Source organism: Eleutherodactylus coqui, chromosome 8 (assembly GCF_035609145.1).
Source record: "Eleutherodactylus coqui strain aEleCoq1 chromosome 8, aEleCoq1.hap1, whole genome shotgun sequence".
Taxonomy (NCBI): domain Eukaryota; kingdom Metazoa; phylum Chordata; class Amphibia; order Anura; family Eleutherodactylidae; genus Eleutherodactylus; species Eleutherodactylus coqui.
Genome location: NC_089844.1, coordinates 108,192,455 through 108,220,412, shown reverse-complemented (window position 1 = coordinate 108,220,412; position 27,958 = coordinate 108,192,455). Strand labels below are relative to the sequence as shown.

The following is a 27,958-nucleotide window of genomic DNA, read 5'->3' as shown; positions in this document are numbered from 1 at the left end:
TGGCTCCCCGGCTGATCTTGGCGTGACAAAGGTTGCACACCACTGTTCGTCGGTCGTCAGGCGTCTCAGTGAAAAACTGCCAGACCTTAGAGCACCTCGGCCTCTGCAGGGTGGCATGGCGCGAGGGTGCGCTTTGGGAAACACTTGGTGGATTATTCGGTCTGGCCCTGCCTCTACCCCTGGACACCGCACTGCCTCTTGCAACCTGCCCTGCTGCTGCCCTTGCCTCCCCCTCTGAAGACCTGTCCTGAGTAGGCGTTGCACACCAGGTGGGGTCAGTCACCTCATCGTCCTGCTGCTCTTCCTCCGAATCCTCTGTGTGCTCCTCCATCGCACTTACTGCCCTTACTACTACCTCACTGCAAGACAACTGTGTCTCATCGTCATCGTTCTCCTCACCCACTGAAAGGTCTTGAGACAGTTGCCGGAAGTCCCCAGCCTCATCCCCCGGACCCCGGGAACTTTCGAATGGTTGGGCATCAGTCACGATAAACTCCTCTGGTGGGAGAGGAACCACTGCTGCCCAATCTGAGCAGGGGCCCGAGAACAGTTCCTGGGAGTCTTCCCGCTCCTGAGCATGTGTCATTGTAGTGGAGTGAGGAGGCTGGGAGGAAGGATGAGCAGCAGCCAGAGGATTCGGATTTGCAGCACTGGACGGCGCAGAACTGTGGGTGGATGATAGCTTGCTCGAAGCACTTTCTGCCATCCACGACAGGACCTGCTCACACTGCTCATTTTCTAATAAAGGTCTCCCGCGTGGACCCATTAATTGGGCGATGAATGTGGGGACGCCAGAAACGTGCCTCTCTCCTAATCGCGCAGCAGTCGGCTGCGATACACCTGGATCAGGAGCTCGGCCTGTGCCCACACCCTCACTTGGGCCTACGCGTCCTCGGCCACGTCCAGGTCCTCTAGGCCTACCCCTACCCCTCAGCATGCTGTATTACCAGTGATTTCCCAGGCAGGAAATAAATTGGCGCAAGCCTGCAGGAGAAATAGAATTTTTCCCTTTTTTTTTTTAAAGGGAAGGCCCACTGGCTATATTCAATCAGATAAGAAATCTGTTCCACAGAAATGCAGTTATATGAGGTGCAGCAGAGCGGTGATTTTTCCCAGGCAGGAAATAAATTGGCGCAAGACTGCTGTTAAGCGTAGCTGGCTGCGTATGATTTTTTTAATATCTCCACCCACCACACACGTACACAGAACGCTGAGGACTGACAGAGGCAGGCCAAATAGAATTTTTCCCTTTTTTTTTTAAAGGGAAGGCCCACTGACTATATTCAATCAGATAAGAAATCTGTTCCACAGAAATGCAGTTATATGAAGTGCAGCAGAGCGGTGATTTTTCCCAGGCAGGCAGGAAATAAATTGGCGCAAGACTGCTGTTAAACGTAGCTGGCTGCGTATGATTTTTTTACTATCTCCACCCACCACACACGTACCCAGAACGCTGAGGACTGTCAGAGGCAGGCCAAATAGAATTTTTCCCTTTTTTTTTTAAAGGGAAGGCCCACTGACTATATTCAATCAATAATATATGTCTTCTGGCCCTGCCTACACAATTCTCTCCCTGTAGTATTACTGCAGGGCGCAATGCTCTGCACAGCCGATTTTGAAAAAAAAAAAAAATGCAACACTGCTAACAGCAGCCTGCACAGTACTGCACGCGGTTAAATGTGGCCCTAAGAAGGACCGTTGGGGTTCTTGAAGCCTACACTCACTCCTAACACTCTCCCTGCCTAACCACCACTTCTGTCCCTGGACTATTACTGCAGGGCGCAATGCTCTGCAGACAGCCGATTTTGAAAAAAAAAAAAATGTGCAACACTGCTAACAGCACCCTCCACAGTACTGCACACGGATAGATGTGGCCCTGAGAAGGACCGTTGGGGTTCTTGAAGCCTACACTCACTCCTAACACTCTCCCTACAGCAGCAGCAGCACTTTCCCTCAGCTAACTCACAAGGCATCTGAGGCGAGCCGCGGGAGGGGCCGACTTTTATACTCGGGTGACATCTGATCTCCCAGCCACTCACAGCAGGGGGGTGGTATAGGGCTTGAACGTCACAGGGGGAAGTTGTAATGCCTTCCCTGTCTTTCAATTGGCCAGAAAAGCGCACTAACATCTCACAGAGGAAAGTGAAAGTAACCCGAACACCGCGTGGTGCTCTTTAAGAGTAACGAGCATCCCGAACACCCTAATATTCGCCCGAGCATCAAGCTCGGACGAGTACGTTCGCTCATCACTAATTGCAACACTTTAAAACATGTGCAGAAGCTAAATAGACGGCACTGCCCTTGTAAACTCTTTTCAAAATGCAGTCTGCCATATGGTCCACTGGTAGAATTGCACTGTAGACATCTGTCCATGTGCTATAGATGCATCAGCTTTATGGAGAATCCATATTCTTCCTGTTCCTCATCAAGGAGGTAGAAGGAGCTAAACTTGCTGGTTATATTACATTGCTTCTCAGGTCTCCCACCTTCCAAGGTTCTGGGTTACTCCTGCTTCAGTAAAATGTCGGACTTTGATACTTTAGAGGAATCCTGGTCAACATACAAAACCCTGGTTTGCATTTCTCCAAGCAAATTGCTCTGATGAGCCTGCTCACTTGTTTCACAGAAAGCAGGGCTTAAGAGGAATGCCGTTTAGCAGAAGATCTACCTTTGTTCAATACCCCCATGCAATGGGAGGATGTACTTCCTCTTTACCAATGGCACTAAGAAGAATGCCAAATCTTGTAGGTCTTCCATGAGCCCTGCCAAAGAGTACTGGACAAAGACCTTTACCCAGGACATCTTCTCCTGGCAAGCAGCTGAGGTGGAAAACCTTGATACCTACCTAAGGTAGTCCCTACAAGCAACTTACTGCTCATATGACTGCTTATTACTACTAGTCACCAGTCTGAATCACAACATAAAGAGCTGTGATCAAGAACTGTCAAGGTTCGAAACTGGGAAGAAGAACAACCACTTGTCCACTACACTAGGTAGGACAATAAAAAAACAAAAAGGGAGGAAGAGCCAAGGTGGTTCTTATAGGGTTGGTTTAATATGAATTAACTCTGCGTGTCACCTGTTCAAACCAAGTGGTAGACGGATAAATCTCCATATGTGCTGCTGTGCAGGACGTCCAGGAATTGTGCTTTTTGTAATTACGGTAGATGTTCAAACTGCACCTTTGGATAAGATCTTTGGTGACCACACTCTCTTGGCTTTGTAGTGTAAGTAAAGCAAAATATCTTTAACCCCTTAAGGACCCAGCTGTTTTGCACCTTAAATACCAGACACTTTTTAGGAATTTTACCCATGTGGCGGTTTTACTGCTCTATTTTTTTTTCCTTTAGCTACCAAAATTATTTTAGCTGCGTTTTTTTTCCTGTGACATATAGGACTATTTTTTTATATCTTGTTCACTGACTTTCTTATCCGTTTTTTTAGTTCTATTGTGGGTAAGAAGCTAAAAAAAAATCATTTTTTAAACATTTATAATTTTTTTTAAATTTATATTTACACTAAAATAAAGTATGGGAATAGGTTCCTCTATTTGTTTCGGACATTTTGATATATCGTATGTATGGTTTTGGTTTACAGAGCGCATACGGCGACGGTTTTTGTTGGCGTCTGCTTTGTGTTATTCTCTTTCTTATGTATGTATTGTTGATTTATTCTGTTATTTTGTTTTACTTATTTATGTAATTGTGTTTTTTACTATCTATGTCCCCCATGACTTCATATAAGACCTCTGGGGGACATTCACATTTTTTTTCTTTATTTGACACTTTCCCACTGTAGCTGGGGCGTCCATAGGAGCCCCAGTTACAGGGGAAAGCAAACCCTGTGGTGACATTAGTCACCTGCAGAGCTGCCAGGGTCTAGTCTGACCCTCAAACTCTGCAGTAGCAGGGAATCCCAGGAGGTCACATGCCCCCCCCCCCCGAGGCTCCCGTAGTGAAAGTACTTCTTACTTTCAGTTTCCCCATACAGTGCTCATTGAGCACTATATATCGGGGAAGCAGAAGGCAGGAAGGGTTAAAAACCCCTCCTGCCTTCTGCTCTGGGTTTATCAGCTGTCACAAACAGCTGATAACCTGTTCCTGCCTCTGACTGATTGCAGAGGCAGGAGACTTACAGCACCGCCGTAATTTTACTATCAGCAGTGCTCTAAGCCCAGGACCAGCCGCCGTAAATTTACTGTGGCTGGTCCTAAACGGGTTAATATTATAGAGGTAAACTAAAAATGGTTGATGAAAAATGTTAATCAGGCAGACGCTTCCTTTTTTCTGTTAACTGAATGAAAAATACTGCACACGGTGTACTTCGACAACTGCTTCTCTAAAGCGAACTTCACACTAAAAATATCCTGCCACGTTGTGTTTAACGATCCTGTTCTGACCTATGTGTTTTCATGATTAGAAAGTAGGCACAAGAGTGAAAACAGATTGCCGGATCAGACTTCATACAGACTTAGTATTCTGTAACTATGGAGACATAGACTTCTGCACAGGAACTTTAGACCTAAAACAGCAGGAAACTTCAATCAAGACTATTATCCATTTCACTTTGTTTTTTTTATAATTTTTAGACGTAAGAAGGAATTATACGAAGTTACTGTAGAACCTTTACATTACATATAAATAACTGATTTGGGCTTTTTAACTATATCCGTGTTTTCCAGCTATTTTTTTCATGATGTGACATAATATTATTCGTTATATGGATTCTTATTATTTTACCGTGCAGTGAGGAACTGATTGTGAAAGCAACACACAGTATTCGAGCCCTGCAAACCTACATCCCAAGCTTCAGCACCTTCATCACAGGGGTAAGCATCTGCCTAGTGATGAGAGAATACGCAGAATTGTTCTCTATGACATATACTGGTGTGTTGACTTTAAAGAAAGATAAATTATATATATATATATATATATATATAATTTTTTTTTTTTTTTACTATCAATTCAGGATAATATTGCTTTCCATAGTGTATGGGAATTATAATGTTTACTGATGCTATGGCACAATGATTAAAATCCGTTTGTCTGGCCAGTGGCCGATTGTAATCGACAAGTGACATCTAATTTTCTTAGCTGCAAATCTGCTCAGAGTACTTGTCATTTCCTTTCTAACTTCTTTTGGCAGGTCCTACAAAGTGCATTACTTGGCATATGGAGAACATGAACACTAAAATTAAGTCATTTGAAATGCTTTCTTCACCCTAATAATGTACTTTAAAATAGAGTTATGAGGGTACTTAGTCGGGTCTTATAGTATAGTTTAGATTTTCATTCCCAATTCTGCAGGTTTTGGATTTCATCTCCTAGTTGTTCTTGCTGGCGGAATTACTGCATAGATTTTGCACTGCTGATTTTCAAGCTAAGAAGTATACAGCGGTGTTCACACCGGGCAATATACCATAACTTGCTCTAATAAAACTGTCCTGCACTATAGGACTCAGCTAGCGGTGTGTATCACAGCAAGCATGGTAACTGCTTGACCAGTAGAACTGAACATTGGACAATATGGACTGTATGGCTGGATGTACATGCTCTGCATTACTTTCTGATTTTCCATGTGGGTTTGCGTAATGAAAATATGCAGTGTAATACAGTACCAGCAAAGTGGATGAGATTGTCTACAGACGCTGAATATTTTCCACACATAAATTGATCTTCATTGCAGATTTTGAAATCAATTTACTGAAAATCGGTCGAATCCATACAAAAATTAATGAAAAGTGCATACTTACTGATACAAAGATACATGCAGGTAAAACGCAAGTACTTGGGAACATGCAGAAAAGGAAAAATGCTTTTTAGATGGTACAGGTGCAAAATACTGCTGAACAACCACTCTCATACCTACCAGGTATTAGGGGGGTGGATGGGGAGGGGGCTTCTTAAAGGGGTTGTCTCACGCCGAAACGGGTTTTTTTTTTATTCAATAGGCCCCCCGTTCGTCGCGAGACTAACCCAAGGGATGGGTTAAAAAAAAAAGTTTATTACTTACCCGAATCCCCGCGCTGCGGCAACTTCTTTCTTCCTTTACCAAGATGGCCGCCGGGATCTTCACCCACGATGCACCGCGGGTCTTCTCCCATGGTGCACCGTGGGCTCTGTGCGGTCCATTGCCGATTCCAGCCTCCTGATTGGCTGGAATCGGTACACATGACGGGGCGGAGCTACGAGGACCAGCTCTCCAGCACGAGCGGCCCCATTCACCAGGGAGAAGACCGGACTGCGCAAGCGCGTCTAAAAACGCCAGAAGACGGCGAATTTAGACGGATCCATGGCGACGGGGACGCTAGCAACGGAGCAGGTAAGTGAATAACTTCTGTATGGCTCATAATTAATGCACGATGTATATTACAAAGTGCATTAATATGGCCATACAGAAGTGCTGAACCCCACTTGATTTCTCGAGACAACCCCTTTAAGTACTTTTCACACAGGATGAAACAGAAGATCCACAGCAAATCCCCCCTATGCTTGCCTGCAATTTCTGCATCCTTCCAACTCACGTGAATGAGGTTTGCTGAAATCCATGTGTTTGCCCCCAAATAACCTTGTTCAGATGATTGAAACTGATTTTCAGTCACAAGCATTTCTGCAACACATCCGCTATGTATAAACATACTGTAAGGCCGGCTTCACACGGGCGTATTTGCACATGTATTTGCAAGCACAATTACACCTAATTCTGCAGGGAAAAGAGCACATCCGGAAACTAATTAAAACTAATTAGCCATTTCAGTTGTCTGCCTGCATAAATGAACATGTCTTTGCAAGCGCAAAATGTGCAGTAAAATACGCTGATGTGCGTGCAAAAAAGCATTGTTCATTCTGCAAGACTGCAGTTCTCAAGCGCGTGCGAATACACATACGCCCATCTGAGCCACTCTCACACAGGCATTTGTAAAAAAAAAAAAAAAAGCTGTGTTTTTTAAACACAGTGTTTCAGAACTGCATTTTTGACAGCAAATTGCAACGCACCTCATCATTGCAATGGGTGACGTGGTGCATTAAAACACGCTGAACACAAAACTAGAACATACAGCGTTCGTTTTTGCGCGCGTTAAAATGGCTTTGCTAAAACGCTCGTCTGAGAAGCCCCATTGAAACCAGTGGAGGCTCAGTGCAGAATTTTTGGTAGGCGTAAGAAACTGCTCAACGCTCTAAAATCCACCTGTGTGAGAGCGGCTTGAAGCCCAATACAACAGGGCTATAGATTAGCCTTGATGAGTCTTTTTTAACCTTATCAACTTTGTAACTATTTGGCCGACTGCATGGAGAGAGAGATAGATTCCGCATGCGGGAACCCTGACCATAACCGCTGACCCACGTGCCTGCAAAATCACTATTACGGATACTCGCTATCAGTCTTGCGCAATATGGACTTTTTTGTAATTTTTGTATTTCCTGCGATGTTACTAGGTGATGATGCAAGTACCTGTGGTCCATCAGTAATATTAATGGAGGCCGCCTGTGCGGAGTGCACAGCAAAGTTGAGCATGTTGTGATTTTTCCGCCATTCATGGAATACGCAATTTATTTCCGCGAGTGTGAAGGAAAATGCAAAAGTGCATACCTTTCAATCCATGCAATTTGCTGCGGAACCTCTGTGCGGACGCCAACTGCGATTTCCGCAATTGGAATCCAGTTGTGTGAAGCGGGCCTTTCACTGGCTTTTTTGTTTGCTACAAGGTAGGTTGCAGGACATGTGATACTATGGGTGATAATGACTCTGTACACTCGACAACTGTCAGGTGCATAAGTGCCCAACATCCGTCCCACGACCGTCTGTCCGACTACACAGGAGTGATAGTTGTTCAAGTGAATGGAGGCAGAGCAGGTTGGGATCATTGTAGCCCCCCATATCCATCCACAGTAAAAAGAAGTTGCTCAAACATTGGGCAGCTCCTATTTACAGCCCACTCTACTAAAAACCAAGCGACTCCGGCAGGTGAGCAATGTCTCGCTCAGTGCCCTGTCGGCTGCCATGTGTACACAGGACAATTATCAACCAAATTCGCTGTTTCTTGTCAGAATTTAGGTCATAATTGCCCCTTATAAAGTACCCTTAAGGACAAGTTAAATGTTTCTAATTGCCAAGTAGCAAAAGCCTAAGCAGTTCTTAATAAGCTGCTTGAACTTCAAGCAAGCTTTATAATAATGAGCGAGGTTAACCAAATCAATAGAGGCTTTGGCTTTAATAAGAATATAGCCATTCTAGGACTTTTAATGATAGGGATAGTTCACTGGTCAGATAAAGAAAACTACTTCTATATAAAGGATTTCACCCAGAAAATGGATAGTGTGAACATCAAATTAATGTATACAGATCAGGTGAACTTTAAAATGTGAAATGTTCCTTAAACAGGTTTTACTACCTCTTAAAATTGCTTTACAGCCATTCTGTATTTCTGGTTGCTTCTGACCAGGACATGTACCTATTGCAGCCAATCACTGGCTATAGAAGGTCACTGCTGTGGCCAGTGATTGGTTGCAGCAGTCTCCAATCCCGGTCAAAAGCAACCAGGAAGTACAACAAAAGCAACAGTGAAGCAATTTTAATTGATGAAATAAACCTTTTAAAAAGTCACTGTTTTAATAATCTCTACATAAATCAATAATACAAGCAAAAATAAGAAGCGTTGTAATATATGTTATTATAGAAAAATGCCTCTTTATCCAAGAAATAAATCAGAGAGGACTCACCTGGTGTGGGTAGCCTGTCATCCTGTTAGGCCGTCACAACTGTGATCACCGCAGATGTGAAAAAATGGACATCAACAGTGGGAGAGTGCAGTAGGACGGGCCCAAGAAGCTTCTATATATCTCAGTTTTGCAGAAGTATAAATAACGAGAAAAACACTGTGAACTGCAGCGCTCAAAGAATCCGTTTAAGGCTGGGTTCATACGGGGTGGAAATCCCATGAAAATCTTGCGGAATGTCCGCAGCGGGACCGCACCTTCAAAACCCACAGCCTTCAGCGCGGGTTTTAAGCGGCTTGTCCACCTGTATTCTGCTGCGGGAATCTTTCCCCACAGAGAGGAGAGCGGCCGCAGAGGTTTGTGAGGCTTCTTTTTTTGCGTGCTGTAGAAAAGCCTTTAGGAAAAAGGACTGCTTCATCAGGATGATTTTAGAAAGAGAAGCAGGGAGCAGCCGTGATGACAGGTGGCATCCCAGGATCAGAGACAGAATCTGACACCCCCTTTCCCCAGTATTTCCCTAAAGGAATATTTTTATCGATGTAACCACATCTTTAATACCCACAAGGGGCATTAAACACTGTCGAAACTGCACTCCTCTGTCCTGATGGGTCACTCTGGGACTAGATAATCAAGTACACAACATACTTGATCTCCTTGCATCTCTGAAAGACAGGGGACCCTAACTATACTATTACAGGCAGAGTTTCAGTTAAAACACTGAGAGACACTATCACTTGACTACTTTCATAAAAAAGATCTTTGACAAAAAGGCGTTTCCTTTATCCGTCTCTGCAACCCTGACTAAATCAATGACTATAGGCTAATATCCCACTTGTACCGTAAATACCCTATAAGTGGCCGAGATGCTGGATACCCACTGAATAGCAGGGGTATATAAGAGACTGTTTTCTTGACTGAGGTGCCAAGGAATAAAATGATCTTTCTTTTCATTGAAAAGATACATTCCTGAGGGCCCTCAGAATCTATTATATATGTTATGTTCTGTCCAGATTTTAAAGTTAAAGGGGTGGTCTCGCGAAAGCAAGTGGGTCTATACACTTCTGTATGGCCATATTAATGCACTTTGTAATATACATCGTGCATTAAATATGAGCCATACAGAAGTTATTCACTTACCTGCTCCGTTGCTAGCGTCCCCGTTGCCATGGTTCCGTCTAACTTCGGTGTCTTCTTGCTTTTTTAGACGCGCTTGCGCAGATGCATCTTCTCCCTTCGGCTGGTCTTGGAAGCATCGGCGTTTTGGCTCCGCCCCCTTGTACGCATCATCGCGTAGCTCCGCCCCATGACGTGTGCCAGTTCCAGCCTCCCGATTGGCTGGAATCGGCACGTGATGGGGGCGGAGCTACGCGATGATGCGTACAAGGGGGCGGAGCCAAAACGCCGATGCTTCCAAGACCAGCCGAAGGGAGAAGATGCATCTGCGCAAGCGCGTCTAAAAAAGCAAGAAGACACCGAAGTTAGACGGAACCATGGCAACGGGGACGCCAGCAACGGAGCAGGTAAGTGAATAACTTCTGTATGGCTCATATTTAATGCACGATGTATATTACAAAGTGCATTAATATGGCCATACAGAAGTGTATAACCCCACTTGCTGCCGCGAGACAACCCCTTTAATAAAGTTAGTAAATTTTAACAGATTCTTCGTCGGTGAATATCTTGTTTAATATTTGAGGAATTACTGCCCTGGTGATTAACCCCAATACTCCAATCAAAAAATATAGTTATGGGTCTTTAAAGGCTAGAAGTAAGAAACAACAATGAAAAACTGAGTGATAGTGGTGCTGAAAGGGTTAAAGTACACATCTTCTGTAAATCTAAATGATATAGTGCCTGCAGTCTTTAATATGGAAGAAATCTTTTTCTCACGTTGTCATATTCTGTAGAATTTGAAAAAAAAACCTGCAGCATGATAGAGATGTTTATGGCGGAGCTGACCTGTTCATAGAACTGTGAGATGTTATGTTTCATTCTGAGAGATCGGTGACACTTGTGGGTTATGTGGCTTTTTATCACAAAACATTATAACATTAGTGGTAATATTTCTGCCCTTTTTAGAACACAACTCGTCTGATTTCTAAAGAACTGTGACTTGATGTGGTATGATACTTACCTGGCCATAGACACGTACACACAGTCAACAAGCTGTGAGGGAACCATATATGTAACCAAGAAGCTTGTAATATTTTTCTCTTGAAATCTTCATATATTTGCAAACAACATGCCATCAAAAACATGCATTCACTGGGAGATTGTGCTGCAAGATAGGAACCCATATATATATATATATATATATATATATATATATATATATACACATACATACATATATATATATATATATATATATATACATATACGCACATACATACACATATATATATATATATATATATATATTACTTTGCCGTTCCCACCATAAATGTTCTAGGGATAATCTGTAAATCAGTAAGACACTTGATTAAACTGCTGACATAAACGTCACACAAATCAATCAATTTTAAAAAATGTCATTAGGTTAACACTGCCCAAACCACGGGTAGCAGGAACCTGGGCCAGGTTTGTACATATAGGACATGTATGTCAGTGACCCGAGAGAATGCTCAAACTACTACATAATAGCCCTAATATCGCTTGCAAGCAAAATCTTACTGAACATTATACAAAAACGTATGATGGTAATAGTGGAGCAAGAACTCCCTGATGCACTAACCGGTTTTCGCAAAGGAAGAGAAACAAATGACCAAACCACAAATCTGGAAAGGGATCATAGAAAAGGACCGGATATACCAGAAGGAGGTGTATATATGCTTTATCAATTACAGCAAAGTGCATTGATGTGGCCATGCCGAAGACAAATGGGAGTCCTGGTGTCAGGGTAATAAAATTCTAAGTACAGCACCAATCGGGCCCACCCCACTTGCCCGCTGCCGGCGATAAGAAGAAAACACCACACGGAGGTCTGGTATAGTTTCTCACACGGGACATGGCTCTCGGCTGTGCTTTATTACAGATTACATGAGATCTTATACCCTTTGTCCCATCACCAACAAGGGGTGATGGGCTTATAACCATATATGGGCAGTCCGGATTTTTGGCCTAAGACAGTGAAAGTTATGTACATTTGAACATCTTGATATCTTGTTCCAGCGCTTCTGGGAAAACAGCCAAGTACACGCGGCCTTGTGTCTGGTTCCGTATCTTCTCTGAATTTCTAGAACATCTCTCTCAGCCTTCTAAAGCCTTGGAATATCTGATGTAAGGCGACATATAAGTTTTTTTCATTTGGAATTGAATAGAACTTGCATACAGGTATAAAGCATAAAAAACATATGGCAATATATATATATATACCCTCACACTGGGACATCTGAAACAACTCATACAGTTATTATATGCGAACCAAGAGACTACAGTCAGGACCTCCATTGGTAGTGCGGAGTGATTCAGAATGAGGAAAGGCATACGCCAAGACTGCATCTAATGTCCTGCATTGTTCAACCACTATGCAGTGGCAATCTTGGGGCAATACAATTTAGACAAGGTCTTCTGCACTTTCCCTAGGCAAATGGGAAGTCCACTGACAGTCCATCTTATGAGACCGGGACAGGCGCAGTACTAGTACATTTCTCCATCCTTCTGGTAATGTACATGGTTGGCATTATCGGAACTGGCTCTTCATCTTTTTCAAACAAGGGAAACGTTGGTGTCACATTATCCAGTCCCTTACTCATACTCTTTTTGATCAAAGGGATAATACACAAACAGGAAATTACATACCCCACCTCTTTCTGCTAAAATCATATCCAGGGCTACTCTATTTTGGAACGCCATGGATGCAGTGGGCCCTAACTGGTCAGCTAACCCTTGCAAAGCATCTCTGGTGTAGTTTACAAACCTCTGCTGATTGTAATAGATATAATTCATCCAATCTACATTATTATTAACAGTGACAATAGCAAATAAGGACTCAAAACCTGCTTTAACCTGATCTCTAGAATTAAATTCATCTCGCACCCCCCTTGGCACTCTTATTGCATCTATGTATACATGTGGATAAAAGTTACCACCTGGAGCATCAATGTCTCTCTTAGCACGATGTGGTGTTGGATTCTCACCCTCAGTGTAGGCTTCATATTGCACATTTCATTGTATTAATTTGTTCTGAAACAGGGGGCTAGTGTACAGTAGTCAAAGGTGTGTGTTGGAGGAATTGTACCACATTATAGCATGTAAAGGATATGCAGGATCATTAGTTTTTTCAGTGCGAAGTGTGGATCCAAGTGGGCTTTCCTTCGAGCTTGACTGCAGTTGGGTGAACAACATCTGGTAAGGACATTCAAACCGGGTTTCTCTCTCAAACTTTTTCACATAGACCCTGTCACCTGGTTTCAGATAGTGACACTCATCTGTAGGACCTGGGAGAAAAGCAGAGACTGCAGAATGCATTATTGACAATTCCTTGGAGAGGCTCATGACAAAATTAACAAGAGAATCATTCCCCAAACTCTGCTACTGTGGCATGTACCCTCCTAGAAAAAGAAAAACTAATGGAAGACACTCAATTCAAGATTTACCCATTTTCTCTATTGCCTTTTGTATCTACTTTCCCCTACTCCGTGGACGGTAGGGTGTGTGAAAAGCCTGGAATATACCCAAAACAGACATGATGTGTTGCATTATTTCACCTGTGAAGTGTGTACCTTTGTTTGACTCAATCACTTCCGGTGCCCCATATCTGCAGATTACCTCATTCATGAGCTTCTGTGCAGTTACCTGCTTATTTACTTTGGTAACAGAGTAGGTCTCCAACCTGAAAAGAAATCAACAACAACAAGCACATTTTCATGCTTCCCAACAAGTGGGAGCTGAGTGTAGCCAATTTGCAATCCCTGAAATGGGTAAAGTGGTCTAGGCAAGTGTTATGTGGCAAATTTACTTCTGCCCTGTTGCTTTACGGCAAAGATCATGCAAAATTGGACAAATGATGCAGCAGCTACAGAAAACCCAGGAGCCACCCGTCCTTGTTCAAGCGTCGTCATCATTGCTGCTTTGAGAGGTGCGTCTTTCCGTGCGTCAGCTGGGCCATCATGGGGCACAGGGACTGTGGTAGGCAAGTGCTGTTGACTGTTCACCATACGCCGTCCCTTTTTAGTCCATTTTTCCTTTTTCTTCCTTGCTGGCTTGTAACTGTAAAGTCATTAGCATATCAAAGTCCAAAGTTTTTATCAAAGTCCAAGTTCAAATCAAAGTCCAAGTTTTTATCAAAGTCCAAGTTGTTATCAAATTCTTCTTTTCTTCTTTCTTCCACGGCTTGAGGGCCGCTGCTTTTGCTGTGTGGTCTGTGATGGCATTGCCTCTTGCTTCTCCGGTGTAGGAATTGGTGTGAGCTCTCCACCTTGTCAGGTAGAAGTAGGGTCTCCATGAGACTCTGCACCGCTGCAACATTCTTAATTGGCTGTCCTGCTGAGGTAAAAAACTGTCTGGCCTTCCATGTTGGGCCGTAATCATGAGCTATGCCAAATGCATACCGGGAGTCAGTGTAAATGGTTGCCGTCTTACCTTCCTCCACTCTACACGCCTCCGTGAGTGCTTTTAATTCCGCTTCTTGTACTGCGACATGCGGAGACATTCTGCTTTTAGGACATCTTGTTGTGTAACCACTGTATATCCAGTGTGGAGTCATCAATCACCCTGGGTACCATCTATAAAAAACAACTCAAAATATGCATTATTAACAAGGGCTTTCAGTAACTTTTTTTTTTAAAACTTAAATTTTCTTGTTGCATCAATGCTAGACAATCAGGCTGATATTCTATTTGAAAAAGATCAGAACCTTGTTGCAAAAAAATTTAAACAATTTAAAAATGGCTTGCAAAAAATTTAAAAAAATGGCTGACTTGCAATACCTAGATCACCTATGCCTTCTCCTCCCCCCCTTTAAACCAGGGTACTCAATTGGAACAATAGTACCCGGTTTTCAAGGTAGTATAACATTGTAAAAAGATTTGATGGATGCAGATAAGGCCTGTAAGATGTTAGCATCTATAACAGAAACATGAGTTACATCGGGGAAGAATAACCTACAAAACATCTATTAATATTTGAAATGTGATATCCCTTTAAGTGAATTCATTGTTAGTCTGTTTCTGCATGCAATATCTTATCAAATCTGAGACAGGAGAAAAAACAAAACAAAAACTTTTACTAGCTGCTCACGCTCCTCACCCCCTCCCTTGGACAAGAAGGATGAAACATTACTACGTACTATTACATCATCTAGCTCCACCCCTTCGATATTGGCTCCTTGCGACTTTCTTCCCAACTCCATTTCAGCGTAACAGTCCACACGTCCACATCTCAACCAAGCAAAGTCCCATGCATGGGGAGGACTTTTATCCCCAGTTATTATCCACATCACACATTCCACCACAGCTTGAACACGGGTCACTAATTCTCATCCATCCATGCTCTCAAGTCTGCTCCGTCACCCCCTTTGAAGGTGTACCAGTACATAGAGATGCACGGACAAAAAAAAAGTTTGACAAACATACATACATCAGTTGAAAAACATTGAGGTGAGTGTTATAATTTTATAAAGTACATTATTCTATTGAGATGAGATTGTGAATGAGCGCTATCTTTGACAAATTATGTGAAAAAGTTTGCTGAGTGACTGAGATATTCTATATTTCTTATTTACTGAAGCTATTATATGCTGTATTAAACACTGAAGTGTTTTAGAATCTGTGACCCTGAATTTGGAGTGAATTCTGAAAGCCCCCACCTTTTTAAAACAAACTGTTATCTCTCCGCGAATATGAAACACAGACTGAATTGTTTTAGCGTAAACTATTGCCTGCATTTTGAAATCATAATTACAGCGCAACATGTTCTTCATTTTCAACCCCTGTATAAGTAAGAATATACATTAGAATGCTAGGTTTCCTGCCTACTAAGACGGTATAATTAATTAAATTCATTTCAATTCATTGTAAGCAAGCAAAGATATTAACCAAGGTTGTTATTGCATTTTCTCTCTCGCTGTTATCTTCCGACCTTGAAAACTAGACAGACTGAACACAAGCTCGCAGCTACATGTCAACAATCTTTCTCATCTAAAAGCAAGCTCAGTTAACTATTTGCACATACAGTATATACATATATACACATATATATCCATATCTATTATCTATCTTGTATTATACACATTTTCTTCTTTCTTTGCCAACAAATCACATGCATTGTAACTTTCTTATCGACTTGCCTGCTCCCCTTATTTCTCTCCCCTACCTAACTGCCAATATAACCTTTAATAGACACTCTCCTGACGCCCTCTTGATCACTTACTGTACTTTTCAACATTTCACTTACGGATACTTTCTTAAACAAATAATGTGTATATACTTAACTTACTCTGACTGTCTCTCTCTCTCCTCTCCAGCACTTTCTAGCAAACCTTGATCTTCCAAGGAACCTCTCGGTCCTAAAGACCTCCCTCCCAGACACCATTTTGTAATCTGCCGTGCGGGTCGGTGTCACACATTTTCATAAGTTTTCTTACATTCTACAGATTCATCCACACGGCGGCAGCCCTTGAGGGGCTCTATCTTCTTTAATAAGATCTTACGCATATTACAACAACAACAATAATAATAATAATAACACGCTCCATAGAATGCATCCCTCTTAATTTTCAAATTGTCAGCCCCTTATATACCGGCAAGACAACCGAGGGTCCCTTCTCCTTATGGAACCAGCCCCATAAAATGCATCTCTCTGAAATCAGATCGTTAGCCCCATATATAAGGCAAAACGACCGAGAGTCCCTTCTCTTATGAAGCCTATCTCACAAAATGCATCCCTCTCTGCTAAACCATTAACAACTAACTAAACTAAACTGAGGGTCCCTTCTCTTGTGAGACTAAATGAAAAGAAAGAGAGAAAAAAAAAACTTCTGCAGATACAACAATCTCCACTATTATTAAAACGTTAAAACTTCAAAGTACAAATAGACTACAGACTAGTTTCTGGGTGAGCCATTGGTGAGCATATCACGGTCAGTGATCCATGACGGCAAACCCGGAGCCCACACGAGTTACCGTGTAGAACTCTTAACCCAACCCGTCCGGTCACAAACCACAGATAGTCAGTCCCGCTGCAAGACTCTCAGCGTAAAACACAACATAAATATATGCTGGCCTTACCTGGAGTTCTAAGTGAGTTGATCAGGCTCGGTTTGCAGCAGGACGGCTTCTCAGTGGCGTGGATCCGGGTGAATTGCGCTGTAAGCTCCTGGTTTTACCACCCCAGTTGGTTGCGCCATTTGTCAGGGTAATAAAATTCTAAGTACAGCACCAATCGGGCCCACCCCACTTGCCCGCTGCCGGCGATAAGAAGAAAACACCACACGGAGGTCTGGTATAGTTTCTCACACGGGACATGGCTCTCGGCTGTGCTTTATTACAGATTACATGAGATCTTATACCCTTTGTCCCATCACCAACAAGGGGTGATGGGCTTATAACCATATATGGGCAGTCCGGATTTTTGGCCTAAGACAGTGAAAGTTATGTACATTTGAACATCTTGATATCTTGTTCCAGCGCTTCTGGGAAAACAGCCAAGTACACGCGGCCTTGTGTCTGGTTCCGTATCTTCTCTGAATTTCTAGAACATCTCTCTCAGCCTTCTAAAGCCTTGGAATATCTGATGTAAGGCGACATATAAGTTTTTTTCATTTGGAATTGAATAGAACTTGCATACAGGTATAAAGCATAAAAAACATATGGCAATATATATATATATACCCTCACACTGGGACATCTGAAACAACTCATACAGTTATTATATGCGAACCAAGAGACTACAGTCAGGACCTCCATTGGTAGTGCGGAGTGATTCAGAATGAGGAAAGGCATACGCCAAGACTGCATCTAATGTCCTGCATTGTTCAACCACTATGCAGTGGCAATCTTGGGGCAATACAATTTAGACAAATCCAACATCGGAGTCAAGATTGGTGGAAGAAACCAAATCTCAGGTATGCAGACAATACAACGTTGCTGGCAGAAAGTCAGGAAGATCTTGAACAACTGATACTAAAAGGTAAAGAAGAAAATGAAAAAACAGGTCAGTACTTGAATATCAAGAAAATTGGCTCAGGACAACAGCAAGTAATGCTACAAGAAAAATCAAAATAAACAATGAAACAAAGCATTTCAAGACTTCATCTTTCTCGAATAAAAATCAACTGCAATGGAGAACCAGGACCCCAAATAAATTTTGAGGCCTCAGCCAATTACAATCAGCTCTTTCAGCAGGCGGGGATTTAAAATCCCCGCCTGCTGATAGATCAGGACTGCAGAGCCGGGGCCAGTGCAGAGAAGACACGGGGGAGCCCCGGCAGCTAAAGGGAGGTGAGTTTTTGTTTTTTTATAAACTTTTTTTTAATGTTTTTTCAGGGAAGGCTTATATTAAAGCCCTTCCCTGAAATCCATTGACTGGTGCTGGCAGCAGGATCCTCTACCACGCAGGGAATAGAAGAATTCCTCTGCTGCATCTGTCACAGTTGTGGCAGATGTAGCAGCAGGGAATTCTTTTTACTAGCGGGGATGAAGGAAACATCTGCCGCATGCGGCAGATGTGTTCTTCATCCCTGTGGGGGACACGGCAGCGGTGGCGTTTAAGTTTTTTTTTTTTAACACTAAAATGTAAAGCCCTTCCATGAAAAACAATTTAGGTGTGTCGGCAAAGCATTGTTTTCAATGGAGCCGCTGGCAGCAGCCACTGCTCCATTGAAAACAATGCACGCAGCTGCATACACGCGTGTTTTTGCTCGTGTGAAGGAACCCTTAGGCTGAAGTTGCCCAAAAGCTTTTAGTGGTTGATTATATCAAGAACCAAACCTAATTTTGTCGAAATTTGAATGAATTTCTACATTTTGCAATGGAAAGTGTTCATTGTTTTGTCATTTTATGCAAATGAAAGAAGACAGTGTATGTGTAGGATATCTTATTACATAGACAACTGCCTGGATATTTTAGGGATCCAGAAAAGAGCTAAATTTAATAATTTTTAGACTAATCATTGAGTATACATATAAAATTATCAAAGTGGTCTTCCTATCATGAACTATTGATACAACTAAAACCTGTCTATTGTTTTTGAACTATCCAATTTGCTAGGAAAAAGCAGACAGTTAGAGATGAGCGAACCTACTCGATTCGGGTGTTTTTGCACTCGAGCACCGCTTTTTCCGAGTAACTCACTACTCGGACGAAAAGATTCGGGGGGCACCAGGGGCGGCATGGTGGCGCGGGGGGTAGCAGGGGGGAGCTCTCTCTCTCTCCCCCCCCCACTCTCCTCTGCAACCCCCCGCTCACCCCCGGCGCCCCCCGAATCTTTTCGTCCGAGTAGTGAGTTACTCGGAAAAAGCGGTGCTCGAGTTCAAAAACACCCGAACCGAGTAGATTCGCTCATCTCTACAGACAGTGCCTAAGTGGTAATTTCCCATTTTAGATAAATGGAAGTCTGAGTATTGGTGGGGGCCCAAGAACTCAGACACACACAGACCAATGGTTTTTTAATCTATTCTATTGTTTCTTCCATAGACTGCTGTGGGTATTTTGAAAAATAGATCCTTGTAGACATTCTCACAATATTTACCTATTAAATATAACCTATTTTTATATTACCTCTTTGTAGGTCACTTACACTACAAATGAAGCAGAAGGAAAGCTATATGTCAAGATGGAAGAAAAAGAATTGAATTTATCATCAAAGATACTTTTTACAGAAAATAAATGTTTAAACATTCTACAAGTTAAGCATTCGTTAGTACAGGTCAGTAATGGTAATCTAGAATATTCGATAAACCAGCTCCTACTGCATCAGGGCCATTAATGCCATATTAGAAGAATCTTACTACACATACATCGTCATCTGCAATCTAGCTAGCACTTCATTTAAAATACAATATTACGTAACAAGTGTTCTTACTTTTCAAGATGAAGAAGCTTCCAGCTCTAGTCGAAATGAAGACACTTTATGAAAAAAAACATAGGACAGTTGCTATTCAACATAAAACCATTTGGGGAAGAAAAGAATTGAAACTGGCAGCATCCTACAAGGGACAGTTTCCAAAGTTAGCAGGAGGACATGAGATAACAGGTAAGAGTGGTTGACTTTTCCTGCCAAGATGTGCTAAAATCCAACTAATAGATAGTATAAACTTAGATTAGAGAGTAAGGATGCACCAGATTTATCATCCAGCATGAGCCACTGTGATAAACTGGCCTATTTTAAAGGGGTTGTCCTGTTATAAACTACTGATGGCCTATACTTAGGACTAGCCATCAATAGTAGATTAGCATGGAGACTGCCACCTGGGATCCTCATTGTGCAGCTGGTCGCCTGGCCAATGTGTTCATTGCACTAATCAACTTGGCATTACAGGCAAAGTTTCCATTGAAATGAATGGGAAATTTGCCTGTAGTACTAAGCCTACCTGTACTACTAAGCCGAGAAGGGGTAGGGAGCTCCTATAGCTTATAGGGTTAATATTTCTTAGAAGAAATGGAGTGAGGTGCTACCTGTCCACTAACACCAGCCATGTATATGGAAGGTAGCATGTAGACTGGAAGGAGGAAGAAATAATTGTGGATTTGATTGGCGCAATTCTTCTTTTATTAATAAAGGGAGCACAGACAGGAGAAATCTCTGACATACTCGGTGCTCCTCAGTTATTTCTTAAGATGGGGTGTATCCCCGAAACATGTTATATTGACTGTTTTTAAATTTATTAGTAAAAGAAGAACTGGGTATAATACTCATTATAATATCTGTGAGAGTTGCGCCAATCAACAATTTTTTCTTCTTCCTCCCAATAGCAGTACTAAACCTGGCTGCTGCAGTGAGAATGGAACTGCCCGCTTCCTGCAGAGTCAGCTTAATGCATGAGCACAATGGGCTGGTGAACAGCTGAACAATGAGGATCCCAGGCAGCAGACTCCTGCCTATCTACCATTAAGTGCTTGTCCTGAGGATAGGCCATCAATAGTTTACAACCGAACAACCACTTTAAGACTGTCTACTCATTAGTATTAGTAAATCTGCCCCACATTATTTAGTTTACATTTAAAATCTGGAGCTAACAAATGTATTCACTCCTGATGCCAACACTACTTGTTGCAGGTGAATTTTCTCAGTCTCTTGTTCTGGCAGCTCTACGTCAGGCCAATGTCATTATCAATATAGAGCATTCAAATCAGAGCCATCAGGATCATATCGCCTTTGGTTGGAACATTAAAAACCAGGTATCTATCTATCTATCTATCTAGTAACAGATTACCAGACTAACGTGTTTTTGGTTGTATAGATAAATTACATAGAAGCCATTTGTTGCTCTGATACACTTAGTGTCAATACTGTTCATTCAAGATCTCTAAAGTGCAGACAATTAACTTATACAGTAAGTGTTATATAACCAATCAAAACCATTGTCTAGATTATATATAATCTTAAATTAACAAAGAAAGTTGAGCAAGTTTGTAGACACAATTGATATATCTGAGTGATACACAGTTTACAGTTTTTTTGCTGGTTGCTATTGGAAACAGTCAATTATCCTGTTGACAAATACACCCCTAACAGCTCAGTTGAAATCCTCTAATTACATTGAGGAAGTTACAGATTTCTGTAAAGTATCTGGTGTAAATATGAAATGTATCGGGCAATGAGCTAGCAAGGAATGTTTGAAGATTTTAGCTATGAAGCCAGCAGAGGCAGACCAGTCCTAAAAATCATAGTGGAGGGAATTTAACATCTGAGACCCCACCAGTAATGAAAATGATTATGTACCTGTTCCTAGAGAAGAGAATGTGCTCCAAATTATATGGTCACCTCTTCTGTGAAATAAGAGGGAGATACGGAAATCTATGATGAAAGACACTCATATACACTAATTAACTAACTTTAGCCTTATGTTTATGTATTTACGGCTCAGTAAAACCTCCAAGTTGCAATGGGCCATAATACAGCCCCCATTGATTTCTATGGATCTCGTACTGAAGCAAACTGAGATTTTTTTCTGTTGGATTCTGTTAGATTCTGGATGAGTCTGCCAGAAAAAAAATTACAACAAAGAGGGACAATAACTGCATTTTACTGCACAGAGAACCCTATGACAAGACATGGAGTGCCCACGGAATGCATAGTACGGCGCTGAAGAGACTGTGTGCCTCCATAAATTGATGAAAGACCCCTTCTTAAGTCTGTTTAGACTTTTTAACAATAGTTGAGAAATTATTAGTTTTACAGTCCTGGATGATTCTTTGTTGAGCTTTCATAGGAAAAGTACGGAGAATATACGCCAGTTGGCTTGTACAGACTGTCACATAAGGTTGTTTGTTAGTTAATTATCTGGGTGTTCTTCTGTGAGAAAGTCCAGTTCTCAGGAATTAGAAAGCTCAAACACAACACAGTTGGTGGGATAATCCTAATAGTCATTCTGATCCCGTGTTCGGGGCTTAAAAAAAATAGTTAATTACGGAAACATACTACAAATACATTTATTATGTGAATGTGTTTACTATCACTAAATATTGCCTATCACGGCTTCTCTTTCTAGATTTTATTTCTCCAAATTGTAAATTTACCTTTTTCCTGTTATAGGCCTGCTGATTGTGTAAAATGAATTTATGTTAAGAGTCCAGTGGGCAGTCCTAATCAGTGATTAATAAGTATGTGTTTACACAGTCCTACAGGAAATCTCTCAGTCACTGATGGGACCGCCCATGGACTCGTGAACATGGAAAGAGGTTTTAAAGGGTTTAAATAAATAAAATGCAAATTATACAAATTTGTTTTCCATAAAACGACATATCCATCTGCTCAGTTCCTCCATGCTGCTTGCAATAGGACTGCATGTATAATTGATCCCTTCAATGCTTTTTATTCTTATCTATCGGTAAGGTCCATTTTTACAGTAGTATAGAAGGTATGGAAATAACCATTTTTTGTGAAGTAAAATAGCTCCATAGCTTTTTAAGTACACTTCTTTAACTGATAACTAGGGCCCCAATTTCTTAAAAACTGGCCCTGCAAGTATTAGAGATATTATAATAAAATATATAAGATTTACAGTGGTCTCAAGTAAAGAGAAAAGTTCTTGATAATATCAGGCCGGTTTCACATCTGTGTCGGCACCTACGTTCAGAGGTTCCATCGCAGATCAGGTTGACAATGCCACAAGAAAAAAAAACTATGCAGCGCTTTGTCTTCTGTCTAGCTGGGCAGAAAGTAGACAGACCCTATTAGTCAATGAGGTCCGCCCCGGAGCTGTTTCAGGATGGAACCTTTCAGCCACGGTGATTCCCCTCTCCTGCTACCTGAACGGATCAGGAAAGCAGAACCCAAGTGCAGATGTGAAACCACCCTTAGATGATGCCAATAAATCAGACATATCCACCCTGCACTCAACTCAAAGTAATTGAATAACCATCATGGTTCTTTCTGAAGGTCAACTTCTCCTCCAACCTGAAGATTGGGAAGGAACACCTGCATTACAGAGCCAGCCTCTCACATCCCTACAATTTTGCTGTAAGAGAGATGGAACTTGGTTCTTTATCAGAATGGAAAAGAGACCAATATAATCAAAAGGTAAATAAATATATAATATATAAAAAAAATCATAAATTAATATTTGTTTCATGTCAATTAGAATTTAAATTAGAGGAGATTCCTGACACCTAGTTCCACTTGCACTTGAACATTGTATTTCAGTTAGATACACTCTGCATTATTGAAATCGCAACACCAAGAAGGAAAAGTCTTAAAATTACGGAAATCACAGGAACAATAGACATGTTAATTATATGCAAAAGATGAAAAATGGAAACAAAATATTCAAAACATCTTGATCTATTCAGTATCAAGTATGAGTGCCACTTACACACCTTGGCATGCTATCGATGAGGTTATTGATGGTTGTCTGAAGAATGTTCTGACACATTCAATACACCTGGGCACACAATTCAACAAGATATGCTACTGGCAGCTGCTTTTTCAATTGCCAACCAATAGCATTCCAGACGTGCTCAATGGGAGATATGTCCCGAGACGCTGCAGTTGATGGTAGCACGTTTAGGCCACGCAGGCTGCTTACAGTTGCATGAGCAACATGCGGCCTGGCATTGTCATGTTGAAAAAAAGTCTTGTGACACTTGAATGTACCTGCAATGAAGACTAGAGGGGTCTGGCTACTGTACATTATGCCACCCCACACCATAATCAGGGGAGTAGGAGTGGTGTGACATTCCCTTGTGAAGGCTTCTTCATGGCGTTGCCCGCATGGTTTCAAGAGCAATCTCCAGCTATTATTGCATCTTAGACAAAAGCGGGACTCCTCCCTGAAGAGGATAGACCTCCTTTCCAGCCTCTATGAAAAGCCTCTCTGTAGTTCCTGCCAATCAAAACTTCATATGTGCAGTCCATATTGCATTGTATGTGGATAATGAAATTAGGAAATAGTAGCAATTAGTGAGTGCTGCACAATGTTAATTTCCTCACATACACTACCGTTCAAAAGTTTGGGGTCACCCAAAGAATTTTGTGTTTTCCATGAAAAGTCACACTTATTCACCACCATGCGTTGTGAAATGAATAGAAAATAGAGTCAAGACATTGACAAGGTTAGAAATAATGATTTGTATTTGAAATAACATTGTTTTTACATCAAACTTTGCTTTCATCAAAGAATCCTCCTTTTGCAGCAATTACAGCATTGCACACCTTTGACATTCTAGCTGTTAATTTGTTGAGGTAAGCTTGAGAAATTGCACCCCACGCTTCTAGAAGCATCTCCCACAAGTTGGATTGGTTGGATGGGCACTTCTGGCGTACCATACGGTCAAGCTGCTCCCACAACAGCTCAATGGGGTTCAGATCTGGTGACTGCGCTGGCCACTCCATTACCGATAGAATACCAGCTGCCTGCTGCTGCTGTAAATAGTTCTTGCACAATTTGGAGGTGTGTTTAGGGTCATTGTCCTGTTGTAGGAGGAAATTGGTTCCAATCAAGCGCTGTCCACTGGGTATGGCATGGCGTTGCAAAATTGAGTGATAGCCTTCCTTATTCAGAATCCCTTTTACCCTGTACAAATCTCCCACCTTACCAGCACCAAAGCAACCCCAGACCATCACATTACCTCCACCATGCTTAACAGATGGCGTCAGGCATTCTTCCAGCATCTTTTCATGTGTTCTGCGTCTCACAAACGTTCTTCTTTGTGATCCAAACACCTCAAACTTGGATTCATCCGTCCACAACACTTTTTTCCAGTCTTCCTCTGTCCAATGTCTGTGTTCTTTTGCCCATCTTAATCTTTTTCTTTTATTGGCCAGTCTCAGATATGGCTTTTTCTTTGCCACTCTGCCCTGAAGCCCAAAATCCCGCAGCCGCCTCTTTACTGTAGATGTTGACACTGGTGTTTTGCGGGTACTATTTAATGAAGATGCCAGTTGGGTACCTGTGAGGCGTCTGTTTCTCAAACTAGAGACTCTAATGTGCTTATCTTCTTGCTTAGTTGTGCAACGCGGCCTCCCACTTCTTTTTCTACTCTGGTTAGAGCCTGTTTGTGCTGTCCTCTGAAGGGAGTAGTACACACCGTTGTAGGAAATCTTCAATTTCTTAGCAATTTCTCGCATGGAATAGCCTTCATTTCTAAGAACAAGAATAGACTGTCGAGTTTCAGATGAAAGTTCTCTTTTTCTGGCCATTTTGAGCGTTTAATTGACCCCACAAATGTGATGCTCCAGAAACTCAATCTGCTCACAGGAAGGTCAGTTTTGTAGCTTCTGTAACGAGCTAGACTGTTTTCAGATGTGTGAACATGATTGCACAAGGGTTTTCTAATCATCAATTAGCCTTCTGAGCCAATTAGCAAACACATTGTACCATTAGAACACTGGAGTGATAGTTGCTGGAAATGGGCCTCTATACACCTTTGTAGATATTGCACAAAAAAACAGACATTTGCAGCCAGAATAGTCATTTACCACATTAGCAATGTATAGAGTGCATTTGTTTAAAGTTAGGACTAGTTTAAAGTTATCTTCATTGAAAAGTACAGTGCTTTTCCTTCAAAAATAAGGACATTTCAATGTGACCCCAAACTTTTGAACGGTAGTGTAACTGCAGGCACATTGAAGATATTACATGCCGTGTTTTCCATTCATAAGCAAAGAATATGATTGCTGGCTGCCATAGGAAGAACAGTAAGGCCCAATGTCCATAGGCAGATTTGATTTGCGGAATCAGCGAATGAAGCCCCCCATAGGGAAACATGGGCGTCCACAAATGAAAGAAAGCATGCGAATTTGATTTGTGGACCTCTTGGGCCAGAACAAAAAATTGCAGCATGCTCCATTTCAGTTTGGATCCCGCATGGACGGCTTCCATTGAAGTCCACTGCGCATGTGTGGCGGCTGGCACTTCTGCACACATCCGCATTAAAGAAAATGAAGACCTGGATAGGTAAGCAGAAGACCTGCAGTGTCCTTGGCCATAGGCAGGGTCGTATTCCGCTGCATGCGGAATCAGATCCGCCCGTGAACATGAGGCCTCAGTCACTTCCTCTCCACTATTGGGCATCATGTCCATGGCATGCGCGGATTCCGCATGCGGATTTCTGCAGTGGGAGACCTACATGTCAGTGTGGAAATTATTTTTAAATGTTTGCCAGTGATCACAGTTGTGTTATTTTTCCACGCGGATACAATGCAGATAGTCCACGCAGAAGAAAAATCGCAAGCCTTCCCCCGCCTCCCCACCACCCTGCTTGGTTGCCAAGCAACCGTGACAGCTATCTGCCTACAAATCCGCAATTACATTGTGGGTGCATTGTGGTTCACTTGCTTCCATAGAGATCAATGAAGCCCATGCGCACGGAATCTGCGTTAAAATGGAGCATGCTTGAATTTTGTTTCTGCAAATCAAATCTGTAGGTGTTAATTGAAGTGCGGACGCCTCCTGCTTCTCTATGGGCGGCTTGAACTGTGGATCGTCCACGCGGGACATCCACGCGGATTCCGCAATTCAAATCCACCCATGGACATTGGGCCTTAAAGTTAAGGTCAGGCCCACATGAGTGTAAATTCATTGATGGTGAATGAAAGTCCATTGATTTTCATTGATCCATTCACACTTGTATTCATTGTGTGTAAATAGAATGCAGCATGTTCTATTTTACAGCGTATTACATATAATAATAGGTTTGTCATGATTCTGGCATGCCGCCCACCATTTTACTAGACAATATAATGCACGACGTTGTGCTCTTTCATCAGGGACTTTTTGCCTTAGTTCACTGTAACAGTAGTCTGGCTGACCACAATTCACGGCTCTCTGGAAACAGGAAAGCTGCAAATTTCTGAGCTTAGTTCTGTATTTGAACCGAGAACCAGTTATAAACCAACCAGTGAATAAAAGACACTTAAGGATAAGAAAAGATAAGGATTTCATGAATGTGTTTTTCGATGTTTGTTCTGTTAAATATTCTAAAATGCAGAACATTGCAGCTGCGGAAGGACAGCAGTGGTTGGGCTGATGGCTGCGGACACATTATGTCTCTCCAACATGGGTTTGCACTAGACTCCCTTATTTTTAATGTGCATGCACACTAATGATGCGTTCACATCAGAGGCGTAACTTGAAGCTCCGGGGCCCCAATGCAAAATATGCAACAGGGCCCCCAACTATAATGCTTTATTCATAGTACTGGGCTCCCTATATAGAGAAGATAGGCCTTATGGGCCCCCTAAGGCTCCTGAGCCCGGGTGCAGCCGCATCCCCTGCATCCTCTATAGTTACGCCAGTGATTCACATGTAGCAGATTTGGTGGGGATTTTGATGCAAATCTACAGCAGATCTCACCCTTTCCATTGAATTCAAATTGAAGGTGTGAAATTTGCTGCAGATCTACAAAATAAGCAGCAAATCAGCAGACTGTCTCTCCCTGCATATCACAAGTCCCCTATGGCTGTCCATGTGGCACCAGCCACACTCTACTGTTCTCCCTCCTTACATCTTTCATGTATAGCTCTGCTCCTCTCTCTCCTGCATCCCCATGCTTCTTGCTGCTTCACAATGCTCCTCTGAGTACGGGTCCTCAGCCCCTCTGTGTCCGGCCTCTGCACCATGACATGCACCACTTGCAGAC

At 42.2% G+C, this 27,958-nt stretch overlaps 1 protein-coding gene across 1 annotated transcript in view; it reads left to right on the top strand.

Annotated features, from left to right (window-relative positions):
* LOC136577911 (uncharacterized) overlaps positions 1 to 27,958 on the top strand; it is a 235,001-nt gene that overhangs the window by 149,113 nt on the left and 57,930 nt on the right. The window contains exons 45-49 of the mRNA XM_066577827.1: positions 4,747 to 4,828; positions 19,446 to 19,583; positions 19,748 to 19,910; positions 20,934 to 21,055; positions 23,259 to 23,399. Coding sequence (XP_066433924.1) covers positions 4,747 to 4,828; positions 19,446 to 19,583; positions 19,748 to 19,910; positions 20,934 to 21,055; positions 23,259 to 23,399 — 646 coding nt within the window. The remainder of the gene's footprint in view (positions 1 to 4,746; positions 4,829 to 19,445; positions 19,584 to 19,747; positions 19,911 to 20,933; positions 21,056 to 23,258; positions 23,400 to 27,958) is intronic.